The sequence below is a fragment of the Pinus tabuliformis genome, chromosome 4_2, assembly GCF_031772625.1.
Source record: "Pinus tabuliformis cultivar Carrire ecotype Pingquan chromosome 4_2, CPIR1, whole genome shotgun sequence".
Lineage (NCBI taxonomy): Eukaryota > Viridiplantae > Streptophyta > Pinopsida > Pinales > Pinaceae > Pinus > Pinus tabuliformis.
In genome coordinates, this window is record NC_142304.1 from 51,223,466 (window position 1) to 51,241,332 (window position 17,867).

At 37.8% G+C, this 17,867-nt stretch overlaps 3 protein-coding genes across 5 annotated transcripts; all 3 read right to left on the reverse strand.

The window, feature by feature from the left end:
- Nucleotides 1-423: 423 nt before the first annotated feature.
- On the reverse strand, nt 424-2,874 carry LOC149168240 (malate dehydrogenase, mitochondrial-like). Of its 3 annotated transcripts, XM_089428169.1 has the most exons (5): nt 2,363-2,874; nt 1,940-2,001; nt 1,656-1,783; nt 650-765; nt 424-477 (listed from the first exon to the last, which is right to left on the reverse strand). In XM_089428169.1, exons 1-4 carry the CDS (start codon nt 2,517-2,519, stop codon nt 675-677), a joined length of 438 nt encoding a protein of 145 aa, XP_089284295.1. In that variant the 5' UTR covers nt 2,520-2,874; the 3' UTR covers nt 424-477; nt 650-674. The 3 variants fall into 3 exon arrangements, with proteins under 3 accessions (XP_089284295.1, XP_089284296.1, XP_089284297.1); XM_089428170.1 differs by lacking the exon at nt 650-765 and having other exon boundaries at nt 2,363-2,860; XM_089428171.1 differs by lacking the exons at nt 424-477; nt 650-765 and adding an exon at nt 846-997 and having other exon boundaries at nt 2,363-2,867.
- Nucleotides 2,875-2,984: 110 nt separating this feature from the next.
- On the reverse strand, nt 2,985-9,926 carry LOC149168241 (malate dehydrogenase, mitochondrial-like). Its single transcript, XM_089428168.1, has 6 exons — nt 9,810-9,926; nt 8,332-8,505; nt 7,326-7,494; nt 6,903-6,964; nt 6,619-6,746; nt 2,985-3,542 (listed from the first exon to the last, which is right to left on the reverse strand). Exons 2-6 carry the CDS (start codon nt 8,491-8,493, stop codon nt 3,482-3,484), a joined length of 582 nt encoding a protein of 193 aa, XP_089284294.1. The 5' UTR covers nt 8,494-8,505; nt 9,810-9,926; the 3' UTR covers nt 2,985-3,481.
- A 221-nt stretch (nt 9,927-10,147) lies between these two features.
- LOC149168242 (uncharacterized) lies at nt 10,148-16,544 on the reverse strand. The gene is given in 5 exon segments (XM_089424864.1): nt 10,148-10,762; nt 10,764-13,160; nt 13,982-14,036; nt 14,316-15,393; nt 16,448-16,544. Coding segments are annotated over 5 exon segments (4,242 nt in total).
- Between the last annotated feature and the right edge of the window lie 1,323 nt (nt 16,545-17,867).

The window sequence follows — 17,867 nt, forward strand, 5'->3', positions numbered from 1 at the left end:
CATTAACAATTTTCAAAACATGTATAAAATAGCAACATAATACTAATAAAATCAGTATTATTTTTAATCAAAACAACTAAAATTCAAATATGATTAACAAATCAAAATATTTCATGAATATCGTTACGATAAATTAACAACATACATAAATCAAACTCATCGTATGATTACAAAATCAAAATGTCTCATTGATATAGGGTAAATTCACAACACCCATCTAAACATAACAATGTCATTCTACGCAATAATTTCTTAATAAAAAACAATGCATGTGCATGCCTAGCTACCACCACCAAGATCATCCTCATGATCATCTTGACCATCCTCATTACTCTGATCCACATCATCACCAACACCGCAACTATCATCATCATCTCCTCCTTCACCTCCATCATCCTCATCCTCATCCTCATCATCTCCTGATATATGTTGAACATAATTTGGATCATCGTCTTGGCAATCATTACCTATAGCATTCTGACAAAAAAAATCAATATTACATGTTAGTATTAATTACATAACACAACGCATGTTTTTGTTACACAATGTTAACCATAAAATGAGGTAAGATATAATATCTAATAGTACTAAAAAATAAAATGAAAATATGGTTTAAAAGTATATTGGAAATCCAACTAAGATTACATACCATAGAGTCCATCCAAACAACAAATTCAACCCATCTCTTTTGCTGCAACACCTCCTTTTCCAAATGATTTGGAGGTCTTCAGGGTAAAAATATATATCCCATGGTTTATATTTGGCCTTAAAAAACAGTAGAAAAAAAAAATTGAGAACACAGGAGCAAGATGAAAAAGGAATTGCATGTCTAAACATTTTGAACTCTCAAAAAGCATTCATCAACATAGAGAAGACTACAACACTACTCTTCACTTCCAAGTTTTCAACTAATGGATTTAACTGACCAGCAATGTTTTTTGCATGAACCATGCTCAAATGCTCAAGATGAGGTAATGAATGGATGTTATGCGCCTATCTGTGAATTGCAACCACAGGCATACATGTAAGTGCAAATTTGTAAATCTCATACCCAGATTTACCCATCATCAAGCACACAACTTTTGCGGGATCCATTTGACATATCTTATGTTTAAGAAGGAATAACATCCTTGAAGAGACTCATGGCTTTTCTTAGGGAAGGATCTTTGCATCCAGAATCTAGATTAACTTTGAACATTTCAATCAAACTAAGGTAAATGAAAGGCAACAATCCATCGGTCAAACCTCACAGGTTAAAAGCACCTGCTGAGTTTCACACAAATGAGAAAGCCTAAGGGAAAAAATTTGAGACATGCATGCTACATGATTTCATGTAGGATAAGTACCTAAGCTTAAGGAAAAATATTTGAGACATGCAAATGTATGAAGTACAAGATTCAGATAAAGAGAAAGAAGCTCCTTCATGCCATATTCTCACTGACAGTGAATCTCAGATTAGGTACTTATCAAGCATGAAATCATGTTGCATGCCAAGCATGAAATCATGAAGCACACACCATGATAAGATTATCTGACTCCAACTACTGCATCAAGATGAAAAATTCAGCACTCTAGACAGTCACATAAGAATAAAAAAACATTGAAAAGATATGAATGCATATTAGCCACTATAGAGGACCAAAACATAAACTTACGCCATAGACAGTGTGGCTGAACCTTTCCCTGCTTTTGCTTCAACAACTTCAGTTCCTCCATCCTGTGTGCGCTTTGTCAAGGCTTTAATGTCCTCCTCAGACAATACAGAGTTTGGCTTTGGTGTTGCCTAAAAAAAATTATCAAAACAAAAAAGTGTATGTTCCCTTTTTAACTGTATTGAAGGGTAGGTAATTATGATCTCATTTTATCTTTGATAAATTAATCTTCTAATATCCAAGAGTAAAGAACAAACTCAAGATGAGGATCCAACAAAGTCATATACATGTGAAAAAAGTGGAAGAATTGTAACACCCGCATGTCCACCTACAACAGGAACATCAACTTCTGCAGACAGCATAGGATGACATCAACAACAAACATAAAACTGAGAATTGTATCTAATGTTAAAAAAAGCATGATGTTGGTAAGATCCTGCAGCATATCATGTATTGGGTCTAGCCCAGATGGTTGTGTGCAAAGACTGTTATCCTTCCCACCCGGGTTCAATTCCCTCAAGTGACATCTTGAGCTGACTATATTTCTGATGGCCTTGAGCCCTATGATACCATCCTTATAATGAGGAGAAGTGCCTGGCATGTTTGCCCAGGATGCATATTTCATGATTAAATTATAAAAAATAAAAATATTTTACAGAATACTAAATATTTGAGAGTAGCTAAGCATAACAAGCCAGAATTTTAAATACCTTCAACAGGAACTCCTGCTTTTGAAGCATAGAACGTCTTTGCGCGGACAACATCAAGAGTAGTAACACCAAAGAGTTTCTTTTCATTATAGGTCCCTGCCTTCTTAAAAACCTCAGCAGCTATTAGTACAGTAGAATTTACAGGATTGCTGATCATATTTACAATTGCCTGCCATGGATATCAAGTCCTCAGCAATGCCATAAAAACCAATTCTAGATGATTTCTTGAATCCAAATATACCATTCCTGATAGAAGGAAAACACTATCCAGTACACTCTCCCCCCTCTCCATATCTCTATCTATATAATATGTAACAATATACTATACATACTGTACACACACACCAGTACATGAACAAAACAAATAATTGTGAAACATACTTCTTTATCTATTAACTTGCCACACTAATGGTAGTACATACTGATTGTATGTACTATATAATGTTATAGAGGATACCTCGTGATCAAGTGGATTTGTGCACGGTTAAATAGAAGACCAAGGATATTTTTTATATTGATATTCATATGCCAATTTTCTCAAAAGTCCAAAAGCTAAGTTACTAACTACAAGAGGAGAAACAAAAATAACAGGGCTTTAACAGTGGCTACAAACTTGCATTGGACTACACAGCTAATTACTCTTAAGTTCATTTCAATTAGTATTTCCTTCTTATGGGCAAAAGTTAGCTGCAATTTGTCTAAATAAAGAGTCAATAATGAGTCAATCACCTATTCGTTTGACTCAAAGAAGTCTTCAAGCTTCGTTAACCTCTCCAGTAGAATTGATTATATACAAGAACAGTATGTAAATCTAGATCAACAACTTGCTTAAAGATTCTTGCAAATATGTATTTGTATATATTGCCATCTCTATAGATCTCAAACATACAAAGCCTTCGACAAAGCAACTTACAATGAACGTCATGCTTATTCCTATGAAATAGTCAATAAGAAAATCGCATGAAAACAAAAACTTCAAAGAAGATCATAAATCATGACAACTTACCTCTGGGCAGTATTTTGCAATTACAGAGCAAAGAGATTTAACAATCCCTGCATTGATGTTGAAGAGATCATCACGGGTCATGCCAGGTTTTCGAGGCACACCAGCAGGAATGATCACAACATCTGCATTCTCCAATGCCGTGCCAAGTTGTTCCTCTCCCATATATCCTGCAACCTGCACCCAGGTCACACTGCTATGAATTACTGACAAGGTCGTGACACAAGCATGATAAAATCAATATGGCAGTACCAAATTAAATGATAAATATGTAGACCAAAAAATAAGAAAAGAAATTATTATCGCAAATTTCCAAAAGAAGTAAAACTTGTTATCCTTGTTCCATGACCCAAGCAATGGTATGTCCTCCTCATAGTGAACAAGAATAGGATTATTTGTATTCTATAGTAAAATCCACCTTTTGGCTTTTACCGAGGAGATAGAGCACCAAAAGCAATGATTATGCTCGTAGGAGATTGAAGACCTATACCAACCCACGTTTCAATCAGGGTATAATCTTGTCCAATCCAGGTATACGACATTTCAATCAGGGTATAGTCTTATCCAATCCAGGTATAAAAGTGATGATGTGATAAATAATTAGCATTTCACAAGCCACTTTAGGGAGTTTATTCAACCTTAGTTTAATTTACGCTGCGAAGACTATTTTGATTTAATCTACTCATGGATAAAGAGGCAAATCTAAACGATCCCAAAAAGGTTGGATATAGAGGCAAATCCAATATGCAGAGGGTCATCAATTCAATTCTCACAAAATAACAAATTGACAATGCAATGAGACTATTCTAACTTCTAAGTATTCATTAGGCCAAGTATGACTTAGATCCATCAAATCAAAAAGTCCTATTAAGCAGAGGCATATGATCCAGCCGTGGATTCTGCTAAAAATATAGATGCACTTTTCATCAAAAAAATATGAACTACCTCGTCCATTGGGCTGTGGTTTAGTGGCAAGTTGTAGGGTGCTTGTCATGAGGATGACCCAGGTTCAAAACCCAGGAGGCATATTCCCATGATAATGCGGCTGCCCATGTCATTCCAAAATATGAAGTCGGGTTAACGTGATAAACACCAGTTCAATGATAATGCAGAGGTGCTGTTAATGATGACCCCTGTGCTATTGAGGTTTGCACAAATGAGCCCATCTGCAAGTCATGCGTGACTTTGATGAATAGATGCAATTAAGGTGTTTCACCCACGCCAGTCAAAAGGCCTTGACCAAACAAAAACAATAATAGTGAGCCCAACCTCAATTTCAACCTTCTCCTATCAATAGCAAATACTACTACTGCTAATAATAATAATAAGCACAACCCAAATTTCAATCTAGCCATAAATGTCAGGCAGATTATTGTCAAGTATTTAAATCATAGCACTTTCAGTGCCCTCTTAGAAGTATGTTGCGGCATTATCTCACCATCGGAGTTAACTACCATATTGAGATTCAACAGACAAGATCAGGTGCAAATCCTGCATGAAATTGGTGGAATAGAGATTCTATGTTTGTATCATCTACAATAAGGGCAAAACCCACTATGTTAACAGAAAGACATTTGCCAACAAGAAAACAATAAAAAATAATAATAATGTAGCCCTCAATATCTGCCTCTTTTGAAATGGCCCAAAGAATGTCAGGTATAGTCAAATCCAATATTCACGGTGTACAATACAATCGTTTTAGAATGACAATGCGATGGGCGTTGCTTCAATGGATTGTGGGCCAAATGTCACCTAGATCCATAAAATTAAAAACCCTAATCGAGTAGGTGCACATGATGCAGCCATGGATTTCCACGAAATAAATATCTAGGTGCTTTTTTTCATCAATCAAAATATGCACAAACACATTTACAAACTGACCATGAAAGTGAATTGAGTTGACCATTAACGTGAATTGGGTTGTGTTTAAGAAATTAAATCATTGCGCTTTCAGGGCTCAAACCCACGTTCAAAAGCCCCGGAAGGCATATTTCCTGCAAAAATGTGGCCAAAAGAATAAATTCCACATTCGAAGAATCCCAGAGACCTTGACAGGTTATAGCAGTGGAGTCTAAGCCTGGTATAAGGCCTGGGTCCTTTAAAAAAATAGGCGCTTACCAAAATAAATAAATTATCTGACCATGGAAAATATCAGAAACGTAAAATCAAAGAACTAATAACAGGTAAAACACTAACGAAAAGTAGATCCTACCAAGTGGGTCGTCGTACGATCGATCCCAATGGAGATCCCTTGAAACTAAGATCAAAACATCTCTATCGTTCACAGAGAGAACAGATCCAGCATACAGAGAACGAAAAAAATGCGGTAGGAAAAATATATATCCCATGGTTTATATTTGGCCTTAAAAAACAGTAGAAAAAAAAAATTTGAGAACACAGGAGCAAGATGAAAAAGGAATTGCATGTCTAAACATTTTGAAGTCTCAAAAAGCATTCATCAACATAGAGAAGACTACAACACTACTCTTCACTTCCATGTTTTCAACTAATGGATTTAACTGACCAGCAATGTTTTTTGCATGAACCATGCTCAAATGCTCAAGATGAGGTAATGAATGGATGCTATGCGCCTATCTGTGAATTGCAACCACAGGCATACATGTAAGTGCAAATTTGTAAATCTCATACCCAGATTTACCCATCATCAAGCACACAACTTTTGCGGGATCCATTTGACATATCTTATGTTTAAGAAGGAATAACATCCTTGAAGAGACTCATGGCTTTTCTTAGGGAAGGATCTTTGCATGCAGAATCTAGATTAACTTTGAACATTTCAATCAAACTAAGGTAAATGAAAGGCAACAATCCATCGGTCAAACCTCACAGGTTAAAAGCACCCGCTGAGTTTCACACAAATGAGAAAGCCTAAGGGAAAAGATTTGAGACATGCATGCTACATGATTTCATGTAGGATAAGTACCTAAGCTTAAGGCAAAAGATTTGAGACATGCAAATGTATGAAGTACAAGATTCAGATGAAGAGAAAGAAGCTCCTTCATGCCATATTCTCACTGACAGTGAATCTCAGATTAGGTACTTATCAAGCATGAAATCATGTTGCATGCCAAGCATGAAATCATGAAGCACACACCATGATAAGATTATCTGACTCCAACTACTGCATCAAGATGAAAAATTCAGCACTCTAGACAGTCACATAAGAATAAAAAAACATTCAAAAGATATGAATGCATATTAGCCACTATAGAGGACCAAAACATAAACTTACGCCATAGACAGTGTGGCTGAACCTTTCCCTGCTTTTGCTTCAACAACTTCAGTTCCTCCATCCTGTGTGCGCTTTGTCAAGGCTTTAATGTCCTCCTCAGACAATACAGAGTTTGGCTTTGGTGCTGCCTAAAAAAAATTATCAAAACAAAAAAGTGTTAGTTCCCTTTTTAACTGTATTGAAGGGTAGGTAATTATGATCTCATTTTATCTTTGATAAATTAATCTTCTAATATCCAAGAGTAAAGAACAAACTCAAGATGAGGATCCAACAAAGTCATATACATGTGAAAAAAGTGGAAGAATTGTAACACCCGCATGTCCACCTACAACAGGAACATCAACTTCTGCAGACATCATAGGATGACATCAACAACAAACATAAAACTGAGAATTGTATCTAATGTTAATAAAAGCATGATGTTGGTAAGATCCTGCAGCATATCATGTATTGGGTCTAGCCCAGATGGTTGTGTGCAAAGACTGTTATCCTTCCCACCCGGGTTCAATTCCCTCAAGTGACATCTTGAGCTGACTATATTTCTGATGGCCTTGAGCCCTATGATACCATCCTTGAAATGAGGAGAAGTGCCTGGCATGTTTGCCCAGGATGCATATTTCATGATTAAATTATAAAAAGTAAAAATATTTTACAGAATACTAAATATTTGAGAGTAGCTAAGCATAACAAGCCAGAATTTTAAATACCTTCAACAGGAACTCCTGCTTTTGAAGCATAGAACGTCTTTGCGCAGACAACATCAAGAGTAGTAACACCAAAGAGTTTCTTTTCATTATAGGTCCCTGCCTTCTTAAAAACCTCAGCAGCTATTGGTACAGTAGAATTTACAGGATTGCTGATCATATTTACAATTGCCTGCCATGGATATCAAGTCCTCAGCAATGCCATAAAAACCAATTCTAGATGATTTCTTGAATCCAAATATACCATTCCTGATAGAAGGAAAACATTATCCAGTACACTCTCCCCCCTCTCCATATCTCTATCTATATAATATGTAACAATATACTATACATACTGTACACACACACCAGTATATGAACAAAACAAATAATTGTGAAACATACTTCTTTATCTATTAACTTGCCACACTAATGGTAGTACATACTGATTGTATGTAATATATAATGTTATAGAGGATACCTCGTGATCAAGTGGATTTGTGCACAGTTAAATAGAAGACCAAGGATATTTTTTATATTGATATTCATATGCCAATTTTCTCAAAAGTCCAAAAGCTAAGTTACTAACTACAAGAGGAGAAACAAGAATAACAGGGCTTTAACAGTGGCTGCAAACTTGCATTGGACTACACAACTAATTACTCTTAAGTTCATTTCAATTAGTATTTCCTTCTTATGGGCAAAAGTTAGCTGCAATTTGTCTAAATAAAGAGTCAATAATGAGTCAATCACCTATTCGTTTGACTCAAAGAAGTCTTCAAGCTTCGTTAACCTCTCCAGTAGAATTGATTATATACAAGAACAGTATGTAAATCTAGATCAACAACTTGTTTAAAGATTCTTGCAAATATGTATTTGTATATATTGCCATCTCTATAGATCTCAAACATACAAAGCCTTCGACAAAGCAACTTACAATGAACGTCATGCTTATTCCTATGAAATAGTCAATAAGAAAATCGCATGAAAACAAAAACTTCAAAGAAGATCATAAATCATGACAACTTACCTCTGGGCAGTATTTTGCAATTGCAGAGCAAAGAGGTTTAACAATCCCTGCATTGATGTTGAAGAGATCATCATGGGTCATGCCAGGTTTTCGAGGCACACCAGCAGGAATGATCACAACATCTGCATTCTCCAATGCCGTGCCAAGTTGTTCCTCTCCCATATATCCTGCAACCTGCACCCAGGTCACACTGCTGTGAATTACTGACAAGGTCGTGACACAAGCATGATAAAATCAATATGGCAGTACCAAATTAAATGATAAATATGTAGACCAAAAAATAAGAAAAGAAATTATTATCGCAAAGTTCCAAAAGAAGTAAAACTTGATATCCTTGTTCCATGACCCAAGCAATGGTATGTCCTCCTCATAGTGAACAAGAATAGGATTATTTGTATTCTATAGTAAAATCCACCTTTTGGCTTTTACCGAGGAGATAGAGCACCAAAAGCAATGATTATGCTCGTAGGAGATTGAAGACCTATACCAACCCACATTTCAATAAGTCTTTGTTTTGAATACAAAGTGGCAGGAAGATAAAAATGTAAAAACATAAGCTAATTCACAGCAGAAACAAGACACAGGTAGAAAGAACAAATAATTTATGACAGGATCCCTGTTGATGAATCTAGTCAGCCATATGGTGATCAATTAGAGATCAATGCCTTTCATGATTTCATCGTCAAAAGAATGGACATTCTTATAACAAAACATTTTACCATCTCCCTAGCTTTATTCTTTGGCAGCCATGGCTTCCACCTCTACTCTTTGGTTTGTTCAGAATTTCAATTATTTCAGTGCTTATTGTGTGTCATCATGGTACTGTCATCATCTGCTGGCTGTTCTGTACAAGTCGTCACACTAGCAAATTATGAAGAGCCCTCTATCTACACCCTTTCCAACGTATCACATGCCCCAGAGTCCTCCGCTCTTCAATGAGGTTACCAACTGTACTAGATGGCTTCATGGAAATAAGCTTCCTGCAGGTTTACATAGGACTGTGACAGCATTCTTGACATGACTTAATATGGCAAAGTTCCAACCACCTAATGCAGCGTTTCCAACTATGAGAACATGGAACTGTTAACTTCCCTTTGTGATGTTTCAAGTTTTACACTGTCAGAAAAGTAAATCTAGGCCAAAATTATAACATTTACCAGTCAAAATTTATATGAAATTCAATCTCAAAAGGTAGAGCCTTTTGTTTATTACCGTCCATATTACCTGAAAAAAGATAAACCATATTTGCATGCTGTAACTCTTTGTTCTGTGCAATAATATGTGAAGCAATTCTCCAACAACAAAAAAATCTGGAGGTCAATTTTCTGTCACATTAACAGTAGTGTCTCTATAATCTCTAATGGCAATGAGAGTTTAGCAACAGTAAACAGTATGGGAAGGAATGTCTCTTGGTCTAGATTTGAGGAAAATGATTACCAGCCCGTCTGAACGAATACATTGATCAAGCATACACTTACCCTTCTTCAAGGGAGTATACATGCTGCATCACCACACTATTTGAAAGGCTTTAACCTTCTCTATTTGCCAACATTTTTACGATAGTCATACTGATAATCCTGTTAAAACATCACCAACACTGAAATTTGATAACAAGGAAAGAAACTATTAAAACAGCAAACAGCAGAGAGATCCAGAAATAAAAGGATCCAGTCTTTTGAGAATCAATTTTGGTATGTAATTGTTTCACAGTAGAAGAAAAGACCAATAATCTTAAGGATAATCATATATTGTTCTCTATAGATGGAAACCCAGAATGCATCAAAGTGAGAAAAAATAAAAACATCCTCGTCACCTTTCAAAACTCATTTGGTAGATTGGAATATGTTAATGGATTTGGCTCACAACCACTGGCCATCATCTCTTCAAAGATTGCATATGCACGATCCACTCTGCCTGCTATGCTAAACGTGCGAATTAGTGCATTGTAGGTAGCAACATTTGGTTCATAACCCCTAGAAAGGAGTTCTGCATATACCTCACCTGCTTCCTCCATCATACCAACCTTTCCAAGGTGACCTATCAAGGAATTGTAAGCAAACAAGTTTGGGATAGAACCACTGTTCTTCATTTCCTCAAAAACTTTAAATGCTTCCTCCAACTTTTCAGCTGTGCCCAGTCCATCAATGATGATATTATACACGATTGTATCAGGCTTCAAGCCACTAGACTTCAGTTCTACAAAGAAATGAAAAGCCTCATCTACCCTATCAACCATACAAAGACTGCCTATGAGAATAGTGTATGATTTTACATCAGGTTTTATGCCCTCTGCTACCATTCTCTCGAAAAGCTGACAAGCTTCATCTACATCCCCTACCTTCCCAAAGGCGTTCATGAGAATATTGTAAACTGCAGAATTAGGCCTGCACCCGTTTTCAATCATTTCTTGAAAGAAGTGATTGGCCTCAGAATACTCTTCCTGCCTTACCAAGTCCATCAATAAGAGGACCATAAGTAGATGGGGAGAGAAGATATCCCCTCTTCACCATATGACCATACAAATCTATGGCTTCATCCACTCTACCGGCCATCACAAGACTTGATATGAGGGTGTTGTAGTTTACTGTATTCATCTTGCATCCTCTAGCACGCATCTCATCAAGAAGCTTGAAAGCATCATCCATCTTTCCAGCCTTTCCAAGAGCATCAAAGAAGGCGTTGTAAGTGTAAACATTTGGATTACAACCTGACTTCTTCATCTGTTTGAAAAGATCCCAGGCAATATGCATATGGTCGGCTTTACATAACCAATCAATAAGAGTATTGTAAGAAATAGTGTCAAGAGCAACGCCTCGATCTTTTGATTCTTCAAATACTCTGTGAGCGTCAAACACTCTTCCTGCTTTGCATAGGGATTTGATGAGAGAGCATACCACATATATGTATTGACTACCACCCTTAGCCAACATTTCTTCATAGGTCAAGATTGCCTCATCCAACCTGCCCACTCTGCCCAGGCCATCAATTAGGGCTGCACAAGCAACATCATCGGGAAGCAGTCCCATCACATCATAGAACTCCTTGAACACTCTCAAAGCATAATCTATTTGCCCAGCTTTTGCAAGCCCTGGCAAAACAGTACCCATAGTTACAAGGTTTGGAGAAAATTTGTTTTTCATATCTTCAAAGAGCTGGCAAGCTTCATCAATTCTATTTGTTTTTATGAAACCATCAATTAGTATGTTGTAAGTTATCTCATCAGGGTAACACCCATTTTCTGTCATCTCTTGCATTATCTTGAAAGCCATATCTACCTCTTTATTCCTACAGAGACCATTCAACATTGAATTGTGTGTAATAACATTTGGTGGGCATCCCTTTTCCCTCATTCGTTGAAATAACTCTATTTCTTCCTTAACCTTGCCATCTTTGCCAAGCCCATCTACCAGAATATTATATGTTATAATAGTGGGGGGAAGATTCACCTGCTGCATTTTGTGAAACATCTCCCATGCCTCATCTGTTCTGTCTTCCTTGTAAAGAATATCAATCAAAGTATTGTTAGTGACAGTGTCTGGTTCACACCCACTTTCTATCATCTTCAAGGTCATCCCAATAGCTTCATCCACTTTTCCTGCCTTGGCATAGCAGCATATCATGATATTATACGTGATTACATCAGGGGACAGACCTGTCCGTTTCATTTCTTCAAAAAGTTCATTCACTTCTTTAATCCTTCCTACCCTCCCGAGGCTATCTATACAAACATTGAAGGAAACAACATTTGGAGAAATTCCTTTTTTCTTCATCTGCAGAAACACGTCATATGCTTCATCAGCCTCACCATTCTTTCCATGATAATCGATGAATAAGCTGTAGGTTAAATATGTTGGATCACACCCTTTATTGTGCATAACCTGAAAAAACTTCTGTGCATCCTCCAACCTGTTATTCTTAAGAAGACCTCCAATCAACGAATTGTAAGTATACAGATTGGGAGAACTCCCTCTCTCCACCATTTCATCCAACACTGCAAGTGCCTCATCAGTATTTCCACCTGTGCATAGGGCGTTGATAATAGTAGTAAAGGTAACTACAGTTGAAGCACATCCATCAGCTATCATCTCCTTCCAAAGCTCCCATGCAGCATCGACAAGGCCACAATCCCCATATTTATCTATCAAAGTATTGTATGTGATAGAATCAGGACTACATTTGTTGCTTCTCATCTCTTTCAGTAATGCTGTCGCCTCGTCCAATCTACCTGCATTATAGAGAGCATCCATTAATGTGGTGAACAACACAACATCCGGTTTGCAACCCACCTCCTTCATTTGTCACTACAGGCCCCATGCTTCATCGACCTTGCCAGCTCTCCCGTGTATCTTTATGCAGAGTGTGAAGGTGTACACATTGGGTCTCAAGCCAAATTTTCGCATTTCAGCCAGAAGTCCCATCACTTGTCCTGTATCTCCCATTTCTCCGCAGGCACCCATTAGTACAGAATAACATTTTAGGCTTGGCAACAATCCTTCCGAAATCATCTTCCTGTACACCACCACGGCTTCTTTCCGAAATCCTGATTTGATTAGTAATCCTATAAGACCATTGTAAGCAAAGTCACTAAGCATAAGCCTAGATTTCTTCATCTTTTCCAGGGTTGAAGGAATTTGCTCCAAACCACCTGCTATTCCGAGGTTGCGGAGAATTATTAAATAGGTCTGGGAATTAAGCCTACAGCGTTGCTTTTGCATCAAATCTAAAACGCGTGCCATCTCCTTCACCATGCGGGCTCTTCCGAGGATTTCTAGCATGGTATTGTAGGAATATGTGGTATTGTAGGAACCTTGGCTATAATTGAAGCCCTCCTAATTTCTCCAATAGCAATTTTATGTTCTGCTAAAGCGATTTTGCCTAATTCCACATAAGAAATTTCACAGCCCCCATGCCCATCTTGAATCTTAGCATATATAGCTTGTCCTGTATTCTCTGAATAGGTGCAGATATTATTGTAGTTTATGAAGCTTAAATTTCCTTTTTAATTCAAGAACAAGTATGACCCTTCAACGCACTACATCACCCATTAATCTGATAAAATATTCAAAACCTTCCTCTCTGTTTCTGCCACAGTATCTCCTCATTTGTCTTCAATAAAATTCATGAAGTTTTGGCATGAAGTAGAGACACTCTCATGCAGGGGTGATGTCTCCTTTGCAGCAGGGTAGTAGTCCACTGGTGTCACAAAAGGAACCAAATGGTGATAAATGTTTCTTTTATAATTTCTTAATTAAATATGAATTAAATATGAAAGGGGCGACATAAATCAGTTATAATTTTTTTTAATTGATGGTGACACCAACGTAAATGGTCTTTGCCCACTGGTTTAAAGGGCCTTGCTGAAGTCAAAGATACAGAGGTTGAGATACATGACTCAAGCAGAGCTCAGGTAGCAGTGATTGCAAACTTGACCAAACTTTTATGTAAATACAAACAAATGTTGTTTATATTATAACATTGGGAGGCTCCATATTTCTATCCTACAAAAATTTCCTCCAACAGCATGTAATATGAAACAGGTTTGGTTCAATTTCTAATATACCCAGTCTCATTATTCTCTGCCCTACCTTAATAGCATGCGGTTATGCCTCCCGGCCATTATACAGTCCAGCTAGACGGGAATGTTAATTACCTGTGGTCTTTTTACATCCTGGGTTAAGGTCAGAAAGCCAGATTCTGGAGCAAATCTGAAAACTGCAAATTAAACACTATGCATACAAAGTTCCAAGGAAGAAATTATGCACTGCTTGGGAGTGAAGCTTCTGGTACGCCAAATCTGAAAACTACAAATTAAACACTATGCATACGAAGTTCCAAGGGAGAAATTATGCACTGCCTGGGAGTGAAGCTTCATGCCCCACGTGTCTTCAACAGAGGTGGGAGATATTGGCGCTGTGCTCAGCTATTTGATGTTGGAAAGGTATCCTTCCTCTAATTCACCTGGACCATTTTAACTGCCAACATACAAATGTCTGATTTCCTCAAGCTCAGTAACAACTTGCTCCATGTGTGGTCTGTCATCTCTTTCTGACGCCAAGCATCTGAATGCTAATTCAGAAACGGCACATACCATGGCCTTCGCCTCATGGTTCTTTTCGATATTGAGCTGCGGATCCACAAGCTCATGCAAAGCCCCTTCTTGAATCTTAGCTATTGCCATGGTAGCAAGGTTGATTTCCCTGGTCTTCCGATTGGTGTCCACTGCTAATCTGGCAGAAATGATCTCCACCAAAACGACCCCGAAGCTGTACATATCGGATTTCTCTGTCAGCTGATAGCACTGATAATACACTGGATCAAGGTAGCCTGGTGTGCCCTGTGGAGAAGTGGTGACATGTGAGGCATCTACAGGCACAAGTCTGCAAAGCCCAAAATCAGCCACTTTGGCAATAAAATTTTCTCCCAAGAGAATGTTTGAGGATTTCACATCTCTGTGCAATATAGGCGGATGAACAATGTGAAGAAAAGCCAAGGCCTGCGCAGTTTGAACAACAATATTAAAGCGAGTATTCCATGGTAATCCCTTGGGGTCTTTGCGATCGCCATGAAGATGATCAGCTAGGGTTCTGTTTGGGGAAAATTCGTATACGAGCAGCAGCTGTGGGCTGTGTGCAGGGGTGCAGCCATAAAGCCGGACAATGTGTGGATGATTCAAAGTCGAAAAAATATTAACCTCATTGATGAACTGATCGAACTGATCGACCCTCTTGGAGTTATCATGAGAAAGTCTCTTTATCGCCACAGTTCTTCCGTCGCTAAGCTTACCCAGATAGACCGACCCGAGCCCTCCAACACCAATTTCGTTCTCCTCGTGGAAGCAATTTGTTGACTGGCGAAGTGCTTCGTAAGAGAATATTGGCAAATCGCCTGTCTCGCGCCCAAGCACACACGCTTCCATGTCCTTTCTCTCATATTTGCAGAAATTCCTAGAACTTTTTCTTTTTTTCAAACAATACCCTAATAACAGTACCGCTATTGCTACCAAAGCAATTCCTCCAGTGGAGCAACCTGTGGTGACACGAGCAGATAGATATGAATGTGATCCTGTGTCCAACGCCGAATAAAATAATGAAAAGAAAGATACAAATTCAGTACTAAATCACCGTGGAGATACCGAATACTAGGAAGAATTATATTTACCTATTACAATGGCGGGCCGGTTTTTATGACCTGCAACGCGGTCATAACAACTATTATGAGCAAAAGCAAAATCGATAGTTTTTGCAAAGAGGGGAAATACTTGACAATATAGGGAAACACATACACATATGTCCATGGGTTCAAGAGTGCAGAATGGAGGGAACATTTAAAACATTTTTATAGATTGTGATAATTTAAGCATTGGGTCTCGTAATCGAATTGGGAGAAGGGGTTCAGGAAAAGTAGCAATGCTATGGGTGGGCATATCTCTGTATGCGAGGTGCCATCGGGACAATAGCAAATAAACGTTTTAGTTGGTTCTGAAATGTTATAACCACATCTCCCGCCACTGTTCATACAAGCGCCACAGCTTCGGTTTCCCTTCGTGAGCAGTAATTTTGCTTGTATACCATTTTTATGGTCCCAAAGCTTTCTTTTAACGGTGTTGTTCTATTCACTGATCCACTAGAGAAATGATTACCATGAAATCAGGTAGGAGTTTTTTGTTCGTGAAGAACGGAGGCGGGAGATGGAATCACTGGAGAAGGTCTCATCTCTTATTCATTTCCCTTGAATTTACAGTCCATGCTTAGTGAGGGTTATTTTCTTTGCTGTAGCTTACATCTTGTTTTATTCTTTTCAAGAGGAAAATTTTCGGATTTCAAATTTGGAGAGACGAACTCTATTGGTTTTGGATTTCAAATTTGGAGAGACAAACTCTATTGGTTTTCTGTCTCCATCACCAATGGATCCACTGGCTGAGTAGTACATAACAAGTTTTCTTCAGGCTTATCACCTGCTCAGTTTTGTTTTTATTGTCTCTACGAATTTGCAAAATCTCTGCTTTTGTGATGGAGCACAACCAATACTTAGTTACATAAACTCTTATGGTAGCCAATAAACCATTCAATGATACTTTGCAGTGAATCAAAAGGTAGCTTTGCTTTGAATGCCTTACCAATTGGAGATTTTGCCGAAAGCAATAGAAGACCTGGGACTTTTCTTGGCAACGAATTAAACACAGCAGGCAATTTTGCTGGTGATACAGAAGTCATGGATGCTGAAAGAATCACATCATGTTGTGATGGGAAAGGACATGTTGCACAGGAAAGCAGACATCACAGCTGGATGGAAGTCAGATTCAAACACATTTAAAAGAATCAAAATACTCAGGGGGTGTACGCATGGGAGTTAAAGGCTATATGCAAGAAGAAATAGTCATGAATCAATCATTATACTGGACACTCCTCAATAAAGGATAATGTTAAAGTTATTATTAGTAATAGATCTCCAAATTTTCCCACTGGTTTAAAAGGCCTTGGAGAAGTCAAAGATACAGAGGTTGAGATACATGCAGACAAAAATTGTAATATTTCATCAACCAATATTTCAAAGTCCACGCCCTTCAATAAGAATGGAATGCGAGAAGCACTTATGCATGAAAACCATTTGGGAACTGATTTGGGTGGGCTACAGAGGCAGGACACTCATAGGGATGCTACCATATATCCACAATGAAGGAAATCATATTGGCATTAAGGTTGATATAAGTTCTGACAATATCCAAAGCCATCAGCATCCTAAAGAGGTCAATGTGGCTCAAGACGCAGTTCCAAGAAATGTTGCAGCATCGATGGTGGTTAGTGAAGAGACATATCAAACATCATGCCAAGAAAATGATAAATTGGGTATAGATAAATTTGTCCAGAATGCTATTGTATTGGAACCAAGTCTGAATAGGAGGTATGATGGTTGATTGAAGATGAGGAGAATGTACATGTTGAACAGGAAAATAGTCAACATCGTTCATCCACAACTGCAGTTGATGTTGGCAAACTGAACATATCAGGAACTAATTCATCTCATACACATGTGAAACCTGACTTTAATGAATGTGCCTGTAAGAAACATTCAATGTCTGAGAGGTTACTAGAAAGTACAAGTTTGGACAATACAAAGGAAACATCTTCATCACATTATAAGGATTTGCATACGAGGAGCAGAGCCAATTCTATGTATGAAGATAAAATTTTAGGGGTCACTGCTGTTAAGATAAAGACTGAAGAAGGATTACCCGCTAGCACCGAAGATCACAAATATTCAGGATGTAAAAGGAATGAAAATTCCTCTTTTGTACTAGAAAAGGAGGTTAAGAGTCAAGCGGGTGGCATATCTAGTTTCCAAAAAATGTCTATGCTTCCACAATCAAAAGTTACCATCTTATCTGGTATTATGAGTAGTAAATAGTAAATACCCAGGAGTTGCTCTTCCTTTGGAAATGGAGAAGAATTCAAACTTATCGGCTGCAGCAAAAAGAGCACATGAAGATATCATTTTGGAAGAGGCCAAATTGATCAAAGTATTATAGAGGTTTATGG